The following is a 15,699-nucleotide window of genomic DNA, read 5'->3' as shown; positions in this document are numbered from 1 at the left end:
CCTAGTTTCATACTGTTACATAATTTACAAAAAAGATACCTTCACAATAACACACTAATAAATAAAACACAGTGACACAACCTATTAGAATGAACAAGCAAGGAGCAAGCTTTTACTTTTTATAAATAGATAAATAATAATATAACAATGCACATTTTACACTACGCAACGCCATCTAGTACCAAACTTAGCAAAGCAATGGAAAGTAAGGAAAAGTATAGAACAAAATTAACATTGAACGTATTGTTTTTGTAAAGTCCTAGTACAGTATGCACATTTACTATTTACATAAAATACATAATTATATGAACACCAAGACACTCGATTTCCAACCCATGAACGAGTATCGAACTTATAGAGTATTCTGGAACAATAGAAGCGGTAGGTACATCAACCATTGCACCATCGAGTCGAAACAGTCTACAGTCTACACAATCATTTCATTGCACCGATTTTGCTAGCACATTATACAATCTACTAAAATCGAAAACACGACAAAATCTCGAATTTAGAGACGCTTACCTCGTCAAACAATGCACCATTGCGTTTCCAAAACATACATAACAAGTGAAATATGCAATGTATGTAAATCGTAAATATGTTTACTGCGATTTCCAAATACCAAATGTTGCATGGCTCCTTCGCATCTCACCTCGTGAGTCGTGCTTCTTGTTAGCGTATCCTGTTGTAAGACGAGGCGTGGTTGAGATGGGACCTTTCGCAACGCGGTCTGTCCCCAAGGTCGCAAGATGCTCATCCTCTGACCGGTCATTCATTGGTCGTGCGAAGCTCGAACGAACGTGTGGTTTCAGGCAGTTCATACAATGAGGGTGTTTGTGTTTTTGGCGTGTATCTGCGCCGTGGGTGAGTTTCTGCTTTTTATCTTTGAAATCATCAAACGTCTTTCATAAATAGGGAAATAATATAATTTTAACAATTTTTCAATATTTATAATTTATCTACTTATAGTAAAAATTTATAAGTACCAAATTAATATTTTTCAACTGTCCTTTTCAGTTTTCATATTTGTATAGAATTTATTATTATTTAATTAATTATACATAACAATTTTATATATACGTTAATATAGTTTTTATTATAAAATAATTCAACATAATTAAAATAAATACATTATGCGTAAATAAAATTTATATTGATTGTAATGTCCATACATTGATAAGTACATAAACATAATTGCATTCAGCATGTTGCAATTATTATTGCCGTTCATAATTATTGCTCGATGACAAATAATAAACTTTTATTATAAACTTATATCCTTATCAGATCATTACAACATCTCACTCCTAACAATTACCTACATAAATCCCCATATGTACAAGTTACTATTTAATTACAATTTATGAAAACATTTTGGGAACTTTATATTATAAAAAAAAATAGTACCTAGCTTCCTCTCTATACAATAAACATAAATTAATAATTAATTATTGTTAAAATTCACTTTAAACATTTGCATACTTCAAATTCTCTCGTGCCTTCCGTCTAAATACATATTGTGTATTTTATAAGTCAATGCAATAGTCATATAAACTGACCTCCGAACGTTCAATTTAAAGGACAACAGCACGAAATCAGCATTAAATTGTCATCTTTGCTTTAAGATTATAAATTAATATTCAATGTGACCTATCTTCGACAAATATCCGTATAAATTCCACCTTAAAACTGGCTCATTTTTTTAAATAAGTAATTAACGCCTCAATGTCAGTCATCATAAATCAAGAAACTTAATTTATTTAATGGACCTTGATTTTGTTATTATGAAGCCAATTTATTAAGCTTGGGCTGAGAATTCACTAAACTTTAACACAATTCTTAAAATGAACAAAATAAATTAAATAATATGTTAGTGACTATAGGTACCTACCTAACCGATGTAGCGTTTATAGTAATTTACAAAGGGTACAACTTAGACAAGTAGGTACCTAATGGCACATTAAAACCGCGAAGTAATAATCAAAGTAAAGATCACAAATACTCATAAATATTAAAGAACTTGATTTTATTTGGAAAACTAAATTCGAGCTCCTTTATTCAAACCTTGTTTCTGCTATCGAGTATTCTAATTTCTTGTCTTGTTTTATATTTTCACGAAATCTTTGTAGGGCACATCAAAATAATGTGAGTGTTATTACTGAAAAAAATAAGCAGCCTACCGATTTATGTTTTATGCGCAAGCTTAAATATGGTCTAAGTTATAAAAAACATACATATAAATTGTAATTTGTATTTTAACAGCTTATGGCCAAATTCTCACTGACGATTCATTAAATGCTAATCAGGATGATGAGTTCAGTATTGAAGATATAGCCGATGCGATGGAAAACAATGATTTTAGTAGTGCAAAGCTTCAAGAAGCAGGTGATGTGGGCGCTGCAAACCAGGATAATGTCGCTGAACTACAAGAAAGCGCTGATGTCGGTGACGCAAGTCAAGATACTGCGAATTTGAGAGAGTCGAGTGACATTGGGGAGGCAAGTCAAGATACTGCGAATTTGAGAGAGTCGAGTGACATTGGGGAGGCAAGTCAAGATACTGCGAATTTGAGAGAGTCGAGTGACATTGGGGAGGCAAGTCAAGATACTGCGAATTTGAGAGAGTCGAGTGACATTGGGGAGGCAAGTCAAGATACTGCGAATTTGAGAGAGTCAAGCGACATCGGAGATGCTAGTCAAGCTTCTGCAAACTTAAGAGAGTCAAGTGACATCGGAGATGCTAGTCAAGATTCTGCAAACTTAAGAGAGTCAAGCGACGTCGGTATCGAAGATGGTTCCAATTCCGGTGATGTTGCTGAAGGAAGACAAATATCCGACAAAGGTGACGTGAATGGTGGGGCACCAGCTGATCAATACGAGGAGCAATCTGCGCCAATATCTTTAAGCAGCAAAACTTGTATTGAGAAAAACGAACGTTACTCCATTCCTGGAAGCTGTGATAGGTACATTGAATGCTTGGTAAGTGTGCTTTTTATTAATAATATTATCGTCTAGTTATAATCCAGACAAAATTTAAAAATTATCTTGAATAATTATAATCTTCTTGAAATCTTGAACTTCACCTACAACAATCGGCAATTAAAAAGATTAGATAATTCCAACTATAAAGACCTAGCGCTAATTTTTACACTCATTAACATGTTGTTGGTGATAAGATTAATTTTTATTTAAAAACGATTATCTTTGGATTTACTTTTAGATAGCCAAAATACATGATTTTGTTTTGATATGAACGTTATTTTCTATTTGAAGCTGCACGAATAGCAGCTCATCGTACATTTCACTTTCATTTGTCTTTCGTATTTGACTTTATCTTATTTAACATTTAAGTCTTTAGAAAGGTAAAGCTTCCGCAATACTAGTTAATGCATGGTATAGGTATTAAACCGCCTGCCCTACACATGCACTAGTAACCTTATGTAATAGACATTATCTTTATATGTATTTTATATAATAATAACCAAAAGTCTTCGCAACGTCTGACCTTTGGGAAATTGTATTAATATTCGTTTGGTCTGGAAATACCTATGCACCTAAGTTAAAGGGAGAAGTGATTTGTCACAGCAACCTCCGCCGGGTCAGCTATTAACATTAAAATGCAATATTCTTTACAAAAACATATTGCATAACAATTGTTTTTTTCAGAATGGCACCGCAGAGGAAAAGACGTGTCCAGATGGTCTTCGTTACAACCCAAATGTGAAATTCAATGTTTACCCTTGCCAATACCCCATTGACGTGCCGTGTCTTGGACGATCAGCCCTTCGTAAGTATTTAATCTTATCTCATGTAAACAGTATAAGTAGGTATATAGTTTTAACCATAGCGCCTTCTTATGATTCGAAATATAATTTTATTGTAGATTTAATTAAAAACTATACTAATAACGATATTTTTTTTTTGCTTTTACTACAGAAAATGTCCTCGCAAGGGGAATTTTTATTTATTTGTAAAATTGGTAATCAGAAAAACCTTGACACCATAGTTTTTTTGGTTTTCTATTTTCAAAAAATATTTTGAAGGATTTATATTGCTAATATTCTAATATATTACTTAGGATAATTTAATAATGTTTTATTGGAACGAAGTTCCTTATCGTGTAGACGGAAAAAATTCTTACGAAAAGTTGTCACGACACTTTTTTATAGAGTTGTTAAGCCTTGCGGCGTGCGCGTGGTTCTCTGTCTGTCTCTCTCTATGTGGATGTCCCTTGACAACGCTCAAGTTTTTTTTAAACATGATTTTTAAATATATCCTTAAATTGAAAATGTTTTGGAGAAGTTTTTCCTAAAGCTATATTGGTACATGTAGCACCAAGTGTAGCACCAATACAGTTTAAATGTCGTAGTCGTATGATACATTTGATTATAATTTGCAAACACATATTATTTCAGAACCAGCACAACCCACAGATGAATGTCCACACCAATTTGGATACTTCAAAATTGGAGATAGGAGTAACTGTGGAAAATTTAAAAACTGCGTGAACGGAGTCGCCTACGAATTCAATTGCCCTGAGGGTCTTGCCTTCAGCTCTGATACTTACCGCTGTGAATGGCCTGATCTAGTTTCCGATTGTGATGCTGAAGGTAACCCCATTTTTATATACGATGACTCTATGTAAGTTTTAATATTGAAATTAACGTAAAAATATAAAAAAATCAAACTCTACAACTCTATCTCTATTTAATATGTAAAGCTCAATTTATTTTTCACTATGTTTTGTAAAAATCTTAATAGACTTCGTAAATTATCACATTTTCTAATAATGGATTAAAAATGTAAATTTTTAAATTAGGTAGGTAATGTACTTTTTAATGTAATTATGTCTTTTCATAAACACCATGTTAATTTTATTTCCAGCTTTCCTTGGATTCCGTTGTCCTGAGGTCCCCATTTCCAAGGAACTTGGACCACCTGCTGGATTCAGATTTTATAGGTATAATTTTTTGTATTATATTAGTAAGAAAATGGACATAGTCAAGGTTACATCTTCCGTTTTCCACTAGGACTGAAGACCATATTTTAAATTACCTAGATCATAATGCATTATTAAAAGGATCTTTATGTTGTGATTATTGGCATTAGAAGACAAAAAACTTCGATCCCTAAGTAGTTTAATAATTATGGCCATATCCTCTCATATGATAAACACATCGATATATAATAATTAATTAATGAAATTAATAAAACTTGAATTATTGACGTACAATGTCACTAACAGTATGAATTTTAATGCGCTTATTATGGTAATTACCATATTCGAATCTAGCTTTGGATCCAATGTTACGTTTTTATGCAAATAAATACTAATCCCTAGCTTTATATCATTTAATACTTCAGTATGTTTACTATTATTAATAATTAATATATTAGTGTAAATTGTCTATTGTATTAGATACCTATGCCTTAAAGGATAATAATATATTACCTTTTAGTATCGCCGGTCAGCGGTCGTCACTTATTTAAATGTCAACGATGAGCGCTGGCCTTGACGTTATGTAATTATAATTAGAAATACCAAAACTGTCAGCATAACAAGTTTTCGTGCTAATTCGAAAATTATGCGGTAGATTTGTGTGAAAAGCTATCAATAATTATCGTGCATTAATTAAGCTAAATCTAGGTATTTTATAATAATATGCTGCATCCATCGTTTTGGAAAAATTCGATTGGTCATAATAAGAGACTCATTCGCTGTAACTCAGTGGTCATTTAAAACTTTACTAATTAGTACCCAGATGTGATTACTGCAGTAAATAGTTTGCAAAAAACAATTTTTATCCCTCATATTACGGTCAAAGTGCAATAACAAAAGTTCAGTTTTTTTTTTACAATATAAATGCACCGCTGCGTTTATCGATTAAAATTAGAAACTTAATATACGAAAACATTTTTAAGACGGACTTGAATAATATGTATACGTTAGGTATTTGTTTATTGTTGAACTTTATTATTTGATTTTTATTTACAGATCCCAAGAAGATTGTCAAAAATACTTCATATGTATCGACGGTAGGCCTCGTCGCCTCGCTTGCGGTGGATATACCGCTTTTGATGATCTCAGCGAATCTTGCGTTGCGGCCGACGAAGTTTCCTCATGCCCTCTTGAATTAAGGAACCGCGCGGAAACTTCCAGAAAAGCTGAGACACAACGACAATCCGCTCAAAACAAATTCGCGAAACTTCGTCTTGGAGATTTTACTACAGTTAATCCGAACTATGACGATGACCGTAAAGAAGAGTTACAGGAACAAGAATATAATTATGAAAGCGAACCAAAACAAGAGATTGAGAATGTAACAGAACAATAGCAGGAAATACCTCAATAAAATATTTTTCTAACTCAACTCGTGTAGTTTCTTTGTAAATAAACTTCTTAAGTTACTGTACAGCACAGCTCTAAGTATTACAATATTGTTAAGTGTGTTACTATGTTACTAATGTCTGTACAGCAGTCAAACATAATCTAATGACTTTTATAATTATTAAAACATTCCAATAAAATGTGTGTTTCAATTTTTACCGAAATTAATAGTTACTCAATTATTACTAATTAACTACAAGACATCTATCGGTGGTAAAGATAAAATTACCAGTATTAAATCTAAAAATATTGGAAATTAATTAGTACTTTCTTATAAAACAAAGCTGTTCATGCTATTGACATCATTCGCCTTCTTCAAGTCTAATCAAAAGAAGGTGAAAGACAATTCAAAATGTTTTTATTCGTGGCTTTGACAAGCGTCTGGATTGCTTCTTGTAAGTATAAAATATATCTTTGTTTTGTAATCCAGTAAGAACAAATCCTTAACATACAATGGTATATTTCAGGCATTAGCGCTGACTCTATAAAGGCCGTCGTTGCCCCGGCAGAAAATTGTATTCATAGAAATGCCTACATTAAACAAGATGGCCAATGTGATACTTACATAGAATGCAAAGTAAGTTTATATATTTAGCACATCTAATAATGGTATATAGAAGTTAAATACTCATTTATAACTTCTTTCTCTTATCTAGAACTATGTCGCTGTCCAAATGTCATGTCCCGATGGTCTTCACTACAACCCCGATATTAAATGGCCTAACTATCCTTGTGAATATCCAATGGACGAAACATGCACAGGCGTAACTCGTAAGTATAAACAAGAAGATATTATAGAATAAATAATCTGGTATGTATGCCATTGCAATACTGAAAATTCTTACAAATCAACAGAGGCTCCGAATCCAACACCTGAGTGCCCACACCAGTATGGATATTTCCCGTCTCCTACGGCTTCATCCAATGATTGCGGAAAATTTCAGTTATGTATGGATGGAAAAGCCATCGCGATGAAATGTCCAACTGGCCTTGCTTTTAACCCAGCCACCAGCCGATGCGACTGGGCTGACCTAGTGCCTACTTGCAACGTTGAAGGTAATAAATTTCTGTCCCATACTAATTATATCAAAGGAAATTGATATACTAATTATATAAAAATTGAGGATCTTACCACAATTAACTTTCCACAATTAACCTGAATTTCTGTCTTATTATTAAAAATCTAAACATTTCCAGCTTTCCTCGGATTCAAGTGCCCTCCTGTCACCTACGACGAGGACGGTAACGCAATCGTGACAAGTCACAAGTAAGACTTTTAATAAATTAATTCCATCCAAACTTGGTTTTCGGGTTTTCGTCATTTAGATAGTGTGATAGTGATTAGAGTAGATACTTTTCTTAATCACAGTAGTTACGATTTAAGCATCTCTATCGTCTCTATCATCTTCTATCGTTTATTTTTTATTTACTTTTAACTCTCTGCAATATTGATTAATAGTCTAGTCGCAAATAAAAGCACGAGCATATTGCTCGCTATCTAAATTCCTCTTGGATTTACTAAAATCGATACATTTCCAATCATAATATACTTTAAAATATGTACCAGAATACTACCAGCTGCGTATAAAGGTTTTGGTATTCTTATCAACAAATTATAATAAAATATTTTACTATTATAGATTCCCCAGCAGCTGTGACTCCTTCTACTCGTGTCAAGCGGGTGATGATCTTCCTCGCCTGCTGTCTTGCGACCCTGGAACTGCTTTCAACGATTTCTCTGGTCGCTGTGAAGATGCTGACAAGGTTTCTTGCAATAACGAAGCTCTTACTCCCCCATATTAGCATTAATATTATGTAGATGTAATAGCTATTTGTTAAATAAAGAAATATACAATTACACTTTATTTATTTTTACACGATTAACGTACCTACTCCTTGATTTAAAAATAGGTAGGTTACCTACTAAATATGAATTAATATTTTTAAATAATTATATGTTTGAACAGCCAGCGTTCCCATAATATTATATGGTTAATAATAAAAATTTAATAAAAAGTTATACTCGAAGGTACAACAAAATCTAGAGATATTTTGTTTCATCAAATATCTTATTTTAGTAAGATATTATTTAAGTAATTTACTAAATTTATTTTTTTATTCTTCATAGATTTTTAGATATTAGATGAAAAGTTCTACAACTTTTGTATTCGCAATTTTTTCACATAACCTCAAAATTTAGGTGAAAAATTAAAAAAAAAAAACAAGTTTTTGGCATTGAGATAATATTAATATGGAGACGATACCGCCTACATCACTTATGTTCCACTCAACATACGTCATGTGGCGTAACTGCACTCAGTCGCTTGCTCGCTCATTGGCGCGAACGTCACGCTCATTTTTTATTTGTTTTAAAGTGAAACGCATCAAATATGCCTACGTGTGTGTTACGATATTGCACAAATAATACAAAGAATACGGAAAAGTGCAAAGGAATAACTTTTCATCAGTAAGTAACTAGATAATAATTTTTAAAACTTAGTTAGAGCAAAATTTTTGGCGGGCGACATTTTGTCATAGATTAAAAATTTAAGATATGACATTGGGCATGAAATAAGTGTTGTTAGTAATATTTGCTGGCGTATATTTTTATAGTATAAAATAATAATTTTACATATTTAGAAAAGCATAGACTGGTTGTTAATTGAAAAAAGGTGAAATCATGAAATATGAAAATCAATTACAAGTTTTTAATTGATATTGTATAAGCTACTGACTTGAACGTGTAATTGAATTATTATTTATTTATCTGCACTAATATTATAAAGAGGAAAACTTTGTTTGTTTGTTTGATTGTAATTAATAGGCTCATAAACTACTGGACCGATTTTGATGAAAAGAGAATGCCCATTTTTGGTACTGGTTTTTCTCATGCATCAAGACAACAATACTATTAAAAAAAATCTCGGCAATTTAGAGGCCTTCTTACCATCGGAAAATATATTTTGAACAGGGAATGTTTTGTAAAATCTAATAAGACATGTAATTGTTTAGATCCGTTATTATAGATTTAGTGTCCATTACCGGTTACCACGGTAACCAAGCGGTAACTTATTACATTTACTATGGTAAATAGCTAAATGTATTAATATCGATTATTGTTTTCATTGAATTACAAAAAAAAATCAATTAACATAAAATCACTCTTTAAGTTATTGTTTATACACTGTAGGTTGTTTTAACAAAGATAGTGAAGTAAAATAATATAAATATGTATATATAAAAAAAATATTATTATGACATAGCTTGGTAGGTAACCAGTTATTTCTTATTTGTTTCTTTCTTCGAATATGTAGTGAAAAAATGATTCAAACAACAACAGCAACAACAACATGTAATCCGAATAAAAACTCAATTGGCATTTTTTAAGTATATATTTAGGTTTTCTTGAAATCCGTCCCGGAAGATTTCTGGTGCCTACCTACACTAGCCGATGAACAGATAGACTTTGTCTGAAAGCATAAGCTCTACGCATAGATTAAATATGTTAATCGAAAAATAACCTTTGGACGATAAAATGTTACCTAAATCACATATAAACCTAACTAAATCGGGGTTATTTAAGTTTTGAGGTTATTTCACATTTTTCTCAATATCTTGAAAACCCCTGTTTTTATCACAAAAAAATCAATTGGTAAAAATTTTTTGAATATCGAAGAACCCTCCAAAACCACTCTGGCATTGACGCAACACTGTACTGTGGTCCATACTTTCATGAGCATTCTCCTTTGGCACAGACAATCTTAAGACCCTGAGAAAGAACATAGGCTACTTTTTATTGCGAAATATGTGCCACGGGCGAAGCCGGGGCGGACCGCTAGTTCAGAGATAAGTAATTAATATTTTTTCTATTCAAGGTTTCCATGTCTGGGCCGTGAAGAAAGGGAAAAATTATTTTTTTTCTAAAAAAGGCTCAATTTGTAAGGAATAAAACTTCCCATAGCCCTGACTGAACCTAAAACACGAAAAAAATTAAATTATTCCATATGACGTCACTATTTACATCATCCTATATTATATGCCAGATATTGTTAGCCCCGCGTAGTAAAGTCAGTTTATACCTAAAATAAATATTAAGTAAGTACAAAGACATCGCATAATCTATGACTGTCTAGCCGTCATTCGCGCGCCCCGTGCCGCCTCGCTTGGCGCACAGATTTTGTTCGTGGTGTCTGCTCCATATTAATATTATCTCAATGGTTTTTGGTTAAAATTTATCATGTTATATAATCATGTTATTTAATCAATATTTATATCTCTTTCAAAAAATTTTTTTTTCTACGATATTTGGTGAAAACTTACCTTATTACTTATTTCCCAAATACACTGTAATTTATTTGATTGAAAATATTTATTTTTTCGCCTTATTTTAACTTAATACCAAAAAAACAACCTAATTTTCAATCGAAAATTCTGACGTCAAAATATCAGCTTTTTTCAAAAAGTTTGGGGGCTTTTTGAAGGCTTTTTGTTTGTTGAAATATCTAGTTTCTGATAGTGTAAAATATAATATACATTACTATAGTAAATTTACTCAGAAAATGCATACAAACAGTGTGATAATGAGCTTTCACCAAGTCAGGCAAATTTCTCAAACGACCTGAAATGTTTTTATCGACATCATTTTGTTTATGAACATGCTGTCAAATGTTAGCTGTCGTATCGTTACTTTGATCAGATGAATTTTTTTCTTTTGAAATGTAACCGAAAAGCCGATATAAAGAGAAAATATAGAGTTTGAGAAGTTGTTAGACTTGTTTTGTCGGATTTTAAGAGAAACCATTTTTTAGCCTTAAAAGCTCCCCCCCTCCCACTTCCTGAACTCGGATTGTCTGTAAGCGTACCGCATTAAAATACTTGACTAAATTAGAATAAATAATTGATAAATAAATATCACAACGTTGACCACCAATCATTAAAAAGTTTGTCTGTCGGATTAATATTTTCTAATTGGTCCTCTCTTGGTTCCCTTATAATGGTTGGAATGACAATATTTTTCTCATATAAAAGCAAAGCTTTTTAAGACCAACGATAGCTAAAAATACTAGGTATAGTATTTTTTTTAATATGATATTCTTATCTAAATTATGTTCTTTGAATAATATCGGAAAAGGAAAATGGATATCCCCTATCCCTACCTTCCCCTCCCTTTTGTTTTATTAAACTATTGCATAGCTTCTATCGCGGGCCTTGAGCGCGGGGACCGAATCGAGAGATTCCGTAACGAAAAAACCTCACGCTCACCTCTGACGGGCTCGGAGGTGTGGCTTGAAGGCATGCTATGCGGCAGTCCCCGAGTGCCACACGTCTTTTTATTTATTGGGCACATGTTTTTCACGTCTGTTTAGCTTTCTGTTTCTTGCCCCACAATCACAAATACTTATTTTTTTACTTTTCAATTCTCGTTTTATCTGGGGTACGGCAGTGCCCCCGCCAAGTCGAGCAAAACAAGCAGCACTGCCAACCATCCTTTTCTCGAAGCAATACAGGCCCTTTTCAACCCCCTATAACTTTGTTGTGAATAAAGACAGAAGACTGAATTTGCAGTAACTAAGCAGGGATTGTATAAACAAGGTATATTTATTTCATTCAAAGAAGCAGTAGTTTCACAATTTAAACTTGTCAAACTTTCTTTATTTATAGAATAGAATAGAATCTTCAAATTGAATATTATTAGTGTTTAGTGTCTAAATCAAGGGAAAAATCAAACATTCTATATTTTTTGTCCATATTTCTAGATATAGATACACCAACTGCGTGAATAACTTGTAATCCCATACACTTATATGGGATTAAAAATCTTTAACGTTTTAAATAGGTAGAACGACTTGGCCATCGTATGAAAACATTGCGCTCCAAGCGATTGAAACTTTTCCCCAAAACGAATATGTAGTATAACTTTTCCAAACGATAGCTAAGTCGATTTTGTTAATTAAAAACGTTAAAGATTTTTAATTTTGTTATGGTAATAATTTACGGAATAACTTAAGAGACAGATCACAGAAGGTCTCATAGGGATAAAATAAGATAAACGACTTGGTATTACTTGGATCTAACAACTTTTTCCAGTAGAAAAACTTTTTTTTTTTGCAGGATGTTTTGATAGCATATTTAATCATGAAAGCTCTCATGTATAATATTTATTAAATGTCCGTATTTAAGCAAAAAGGAACCACCCAGCAAATACGCACTTCTGAGATATCAAAGGATTTACAAAAACATTTGCAGCTCTGTTAGATGAAGTAAAATTAATATTTATTTTATTTAAATTCATTGATAAATTACTTATTTAAGTATGTGTATATAAATTTGCTCTGAATACTCTTAAACTTTCTAGATAATTAAGAAAATGTGCATGTGGTTCCTTTTAACATTTATCAATTGATAGGTTTTCTCTTATACAAAAAAGAACCACAACCCAGGGATTTAATGATATAAATGAAACTATGTATTTATAATATCGTAATAAAGCTTTAATTAAAAAGATATATAAAATAATACATATAGAGGACGTTTATTCGACGTTATCTTCAAATTGGATTTCGAAATCCACCGTGTCTAGTCCATATATGTGGTCTTCTATTGCATCATCACTTATAAGATTGTTATAAAAACTCTGTGCATATTGTGGAATGAGATGTAATATGGCCTGAATATCGCTTGAAGGTGAAGAAAGCTTCTCCAGAGGCATCGACGTATAAGGTTCTTCGTTATCTTCTGTAATAAAAAGAAAAAAGCTTTAAATCAAAACAATAAAGCCGCGTGGCTTTTATACGTAGATATATGGCGACAGCAAAATATTATTAGTTCTTATAAAGCCGTGTCCCTACTAGACGACTAAGTATGTTGTAGGTACATGCACCATGTACAAAAAACTGGCTAAGTGCGAGTCGGACTCGCGCAACGAAGAGTTCCGTACCATTATCTATAAAAACGGCAAAAAAATCACGGTTTATTGTATGTTTTTTTAGTATTTGTTGTTACAGCGGCATCAGAAATACATCATCTATGAAAATTTCGACTGTCTAACTATCACAGTTCATGCAGAGACAGAGGGACAGACAGACAGACGGACAGCGGAGTCTTAGTAATAGGTTAGTTAGTAATAGGTCGTTAAAATACGTAAATCCACACAGGATTCCTCTTGTACTTACTAATTAATGAACTATCTTTTTAAAATCACTCCACATTCGGGAATGAATCAAAAGTGGATAAAGCGTACCTGCATCTCATAGATTCAATAAGTACTTATATGCATTAAATAAAACTACTTACCCGTTGTATCTTCATTATTATCTTCGGTGTTCGTCTCCAATGCTTTTCTTACCAATTGCTTAATTATTTATTTATAACTAAACATTTTCACATTTAATTTTAAAGGTACCTAATTAACAAAAACAATAGAACTTACTTCGCGGAGAAAAAAAACGGCCGTCACGTATTCAAAATACTTCGCTGAATGTCACCTATATTGACAGATGTTCGACGGTTTACTTTAAAAATTGGAGTTTTGCACTTGAGCTATTTAAGACGTAATGAAATGCGTTGCTTAAAGATGAGAAGCATTCTGCATTGTGCACAAGTCAAGGCATTTGGTACCGTATAGCGATGATGGGTTTCAGGATGTTTTACAATATTTATTTATGCATGATAGAACCGAATGCTTGTGGTTTTATTTTGCAATAAAAAATTACAATTAAATTATGAATTTATTTTACGCATGACCATACCACAGAAACCTGGTTCCATTTTGTGTATTAAAAATAATTGTTATTAATAGAAATATGTGTAATGTATAATATATGATCAAACGAACTTCAGAGTGAAGTTCGATCATTATTATATGAATCGCTTCATTCGAAGATATTATTTACTATGTAGTCCCCTTTTTCAATGCTAGCAACCACGCACGCCTTTAGATTTTATTTTTTTTTTAATTGAGGGTATTACGACCTGACAAGTATTTGCTTGCTTTGTACGATATTCATTATTTTTAGAGCCTATTATCTTACAAAACTTTGGGTTAGGGTGTGGTGGGTGTTAATATCTTCGAATGAAGCGATTCATATAATAATGATCGAACTTCACTCTGAAGTTCGTTTGATCATATATTATATTTCATCGCTTCATTCTTCAGATATTATTTACTATGTAGATGTTATGAGATAAAAGTTTTGTAAGAACCATTTTGGGTGCAAGTTTAGAATAAAACGTAAATATTATCAATTTTGTTTTATAAATTAACAAAAATATAATTAAATACTATTTCTGTAAAATCGATTATGCAAATTCGTTCGCATTAATTACATTAAGTTTATAGAACCTTGCAAGGGTTTTGGAATGTTTTGTCCAACCAGCAGTTTAACGTATATTATTATCAACGCATATACACCACTAGCACAAACAGCAGAAGTTGAAGCGTGTCTTGTGCTATGTGAACTAAATATTGAAATGATTACACCATTTTCCGATAACACGTTTTTGATCCAACGACTGATTGTTTGAGTTGCGGCAGGTTTATTCGGTTTTGTTAACGTAAGTAATAACCTCATTTATTTTCCTCCTATTTTCCTCATCCTTCCTAAAATGTTTGTGACATACCTAGATGTATTCAGACAGTACAGTAGTGGGCAAATACTTATATTTTGTTTGAAATATGGAAGTATAAGAAGAGGTTGATCTCTATCTGGAGCCGAAGTTTTTACGAGGTAAGTAATGAAAATTTTAGCTCCACTGTCTGAGAAATAAATATTATTAATATTTATAAGAGATAACGTCTGCACGCGCTGTGCTGTACACAGCGCTAATAAAATTACTAATTTTTTATTCAATTCTTCCAAATTTACGTTTCTATAAGGAAACCAGCTTGAGATATGGTTCAAAACTAATTTTAGGGTCACAAGAGTATTCCCAAGAGTATTTAGGCATTCATCTGACCCGATATTATTTCCTAATATTATAAATAGGCAGACGTGCGAGTTCAAAGTACCATACGAAGCCCGTTTGTTAAACTCTTCTGTTAAAAATGATATGACAGCCGCTACTGTACTCTCAAAATTGGAGATATTCCAATTTAGACAAAACTGCCACCATAAATTATATGTTACGTTATATTGCTTCTTAGTGTTACTGGAAAGCGATGCCAACATTAGTTCTATAGCTTCCGATGGGGTGTTTCTCCATAGGAAGGCTTCACGGAGAGCCTCGCTGCAGCCAGCGTAAGATGTGGGTGCAGTGGGCACGACAGGTGACTGGGATGAGAATGCGTCAGATTCGTATCTGTTTTCAAATATG

At 32.5% G+C, this 15,699-nt stretch overlaps 2 protein-coding genes across 4 annotated transcripts; both read left to right on the top strand.

The window, feature by feature from the left end:
* The first annotated feature begins 716 nt into the window (after positions 1–716).
* Positions 717–6,527, top strand: LOC123703748 (chondroitin proteoglycan-2-like). 3 transcript variants are annotated; one of them, XM_045651880.1, is made up of 7 exons: positions 717–864; positions 2,263–2,409; positions 2,509–2,978; positions 3,666–3,786; positions 4,415–4,609; positions 4,884–4,959; positions 5,995–6,527. In XM_045651880.1, exons 1-7 carry the CDS (start codon positions 825–827, stop codon positions 6,332–6,334), a joined length of 1,389 nt encoding a protein of 462 aa, XP_045507836.1. In that variant the 5' UTR covers positions 717–824; the 3' UTR covers positions 6,335–6,527. The 3 variants fall into 3 exon arrangements, with proteins under 3 accessions (XP_045507836.1, XP_045507827.1, XP_045507820.1); XM_045651871.1 differs by having other exon boundaries at positions 2,263–2,450; positions 2,499–2,978; XM_045651864.1 differs by having other exon boundaries at positions 2,263–2,978.
* Positions 6,528–6,671: 144 nt separating this feature from the next.
* Positions 6,672–8,245, top strand: LOC123703741 (protein obstructor-E-like). The gene is made up of 6 exons (XM_045651852.1): positions 6,672–6,782; positions 6,855–6,964; positions 7,044–7,158; positions 7,243–7,443; positions 7,585–7,654; positions 8,028–8,245. The coding sequence occupies exons 1-6, from the start codon at positions 6,740–6,742 to the stop codon at positions 8,188–8,190; spliced, it is 702 nt and encodes a 233-aa protein (XP_045507808.1). The 5' UTR covers positions 6,672–6,739; the 3' UTR covers positions 8,191–8,245.
* Positions 8,246–15,699: the final 7,454 nt, after the last annotated feature.

Source organism: Colias croceus, chromosome 2, assembly GCF_905220415.1.
Source record: "Colias croceus chromosome 2, ilColCroc2.1".
In the NCBI taxonomy this organism is placed as follows: domain Eukaryota; kingdom Metazoa; phylum Arthropoda; class Insecta; order Lepidoptera; family Pieridae; genus Colias; species Colias croceus.
The sequence above is the reverse complement of the archived record's forward strand: the minus strand, read 5'-3'. Positions and strand labels throughout refer to the sequence as shown.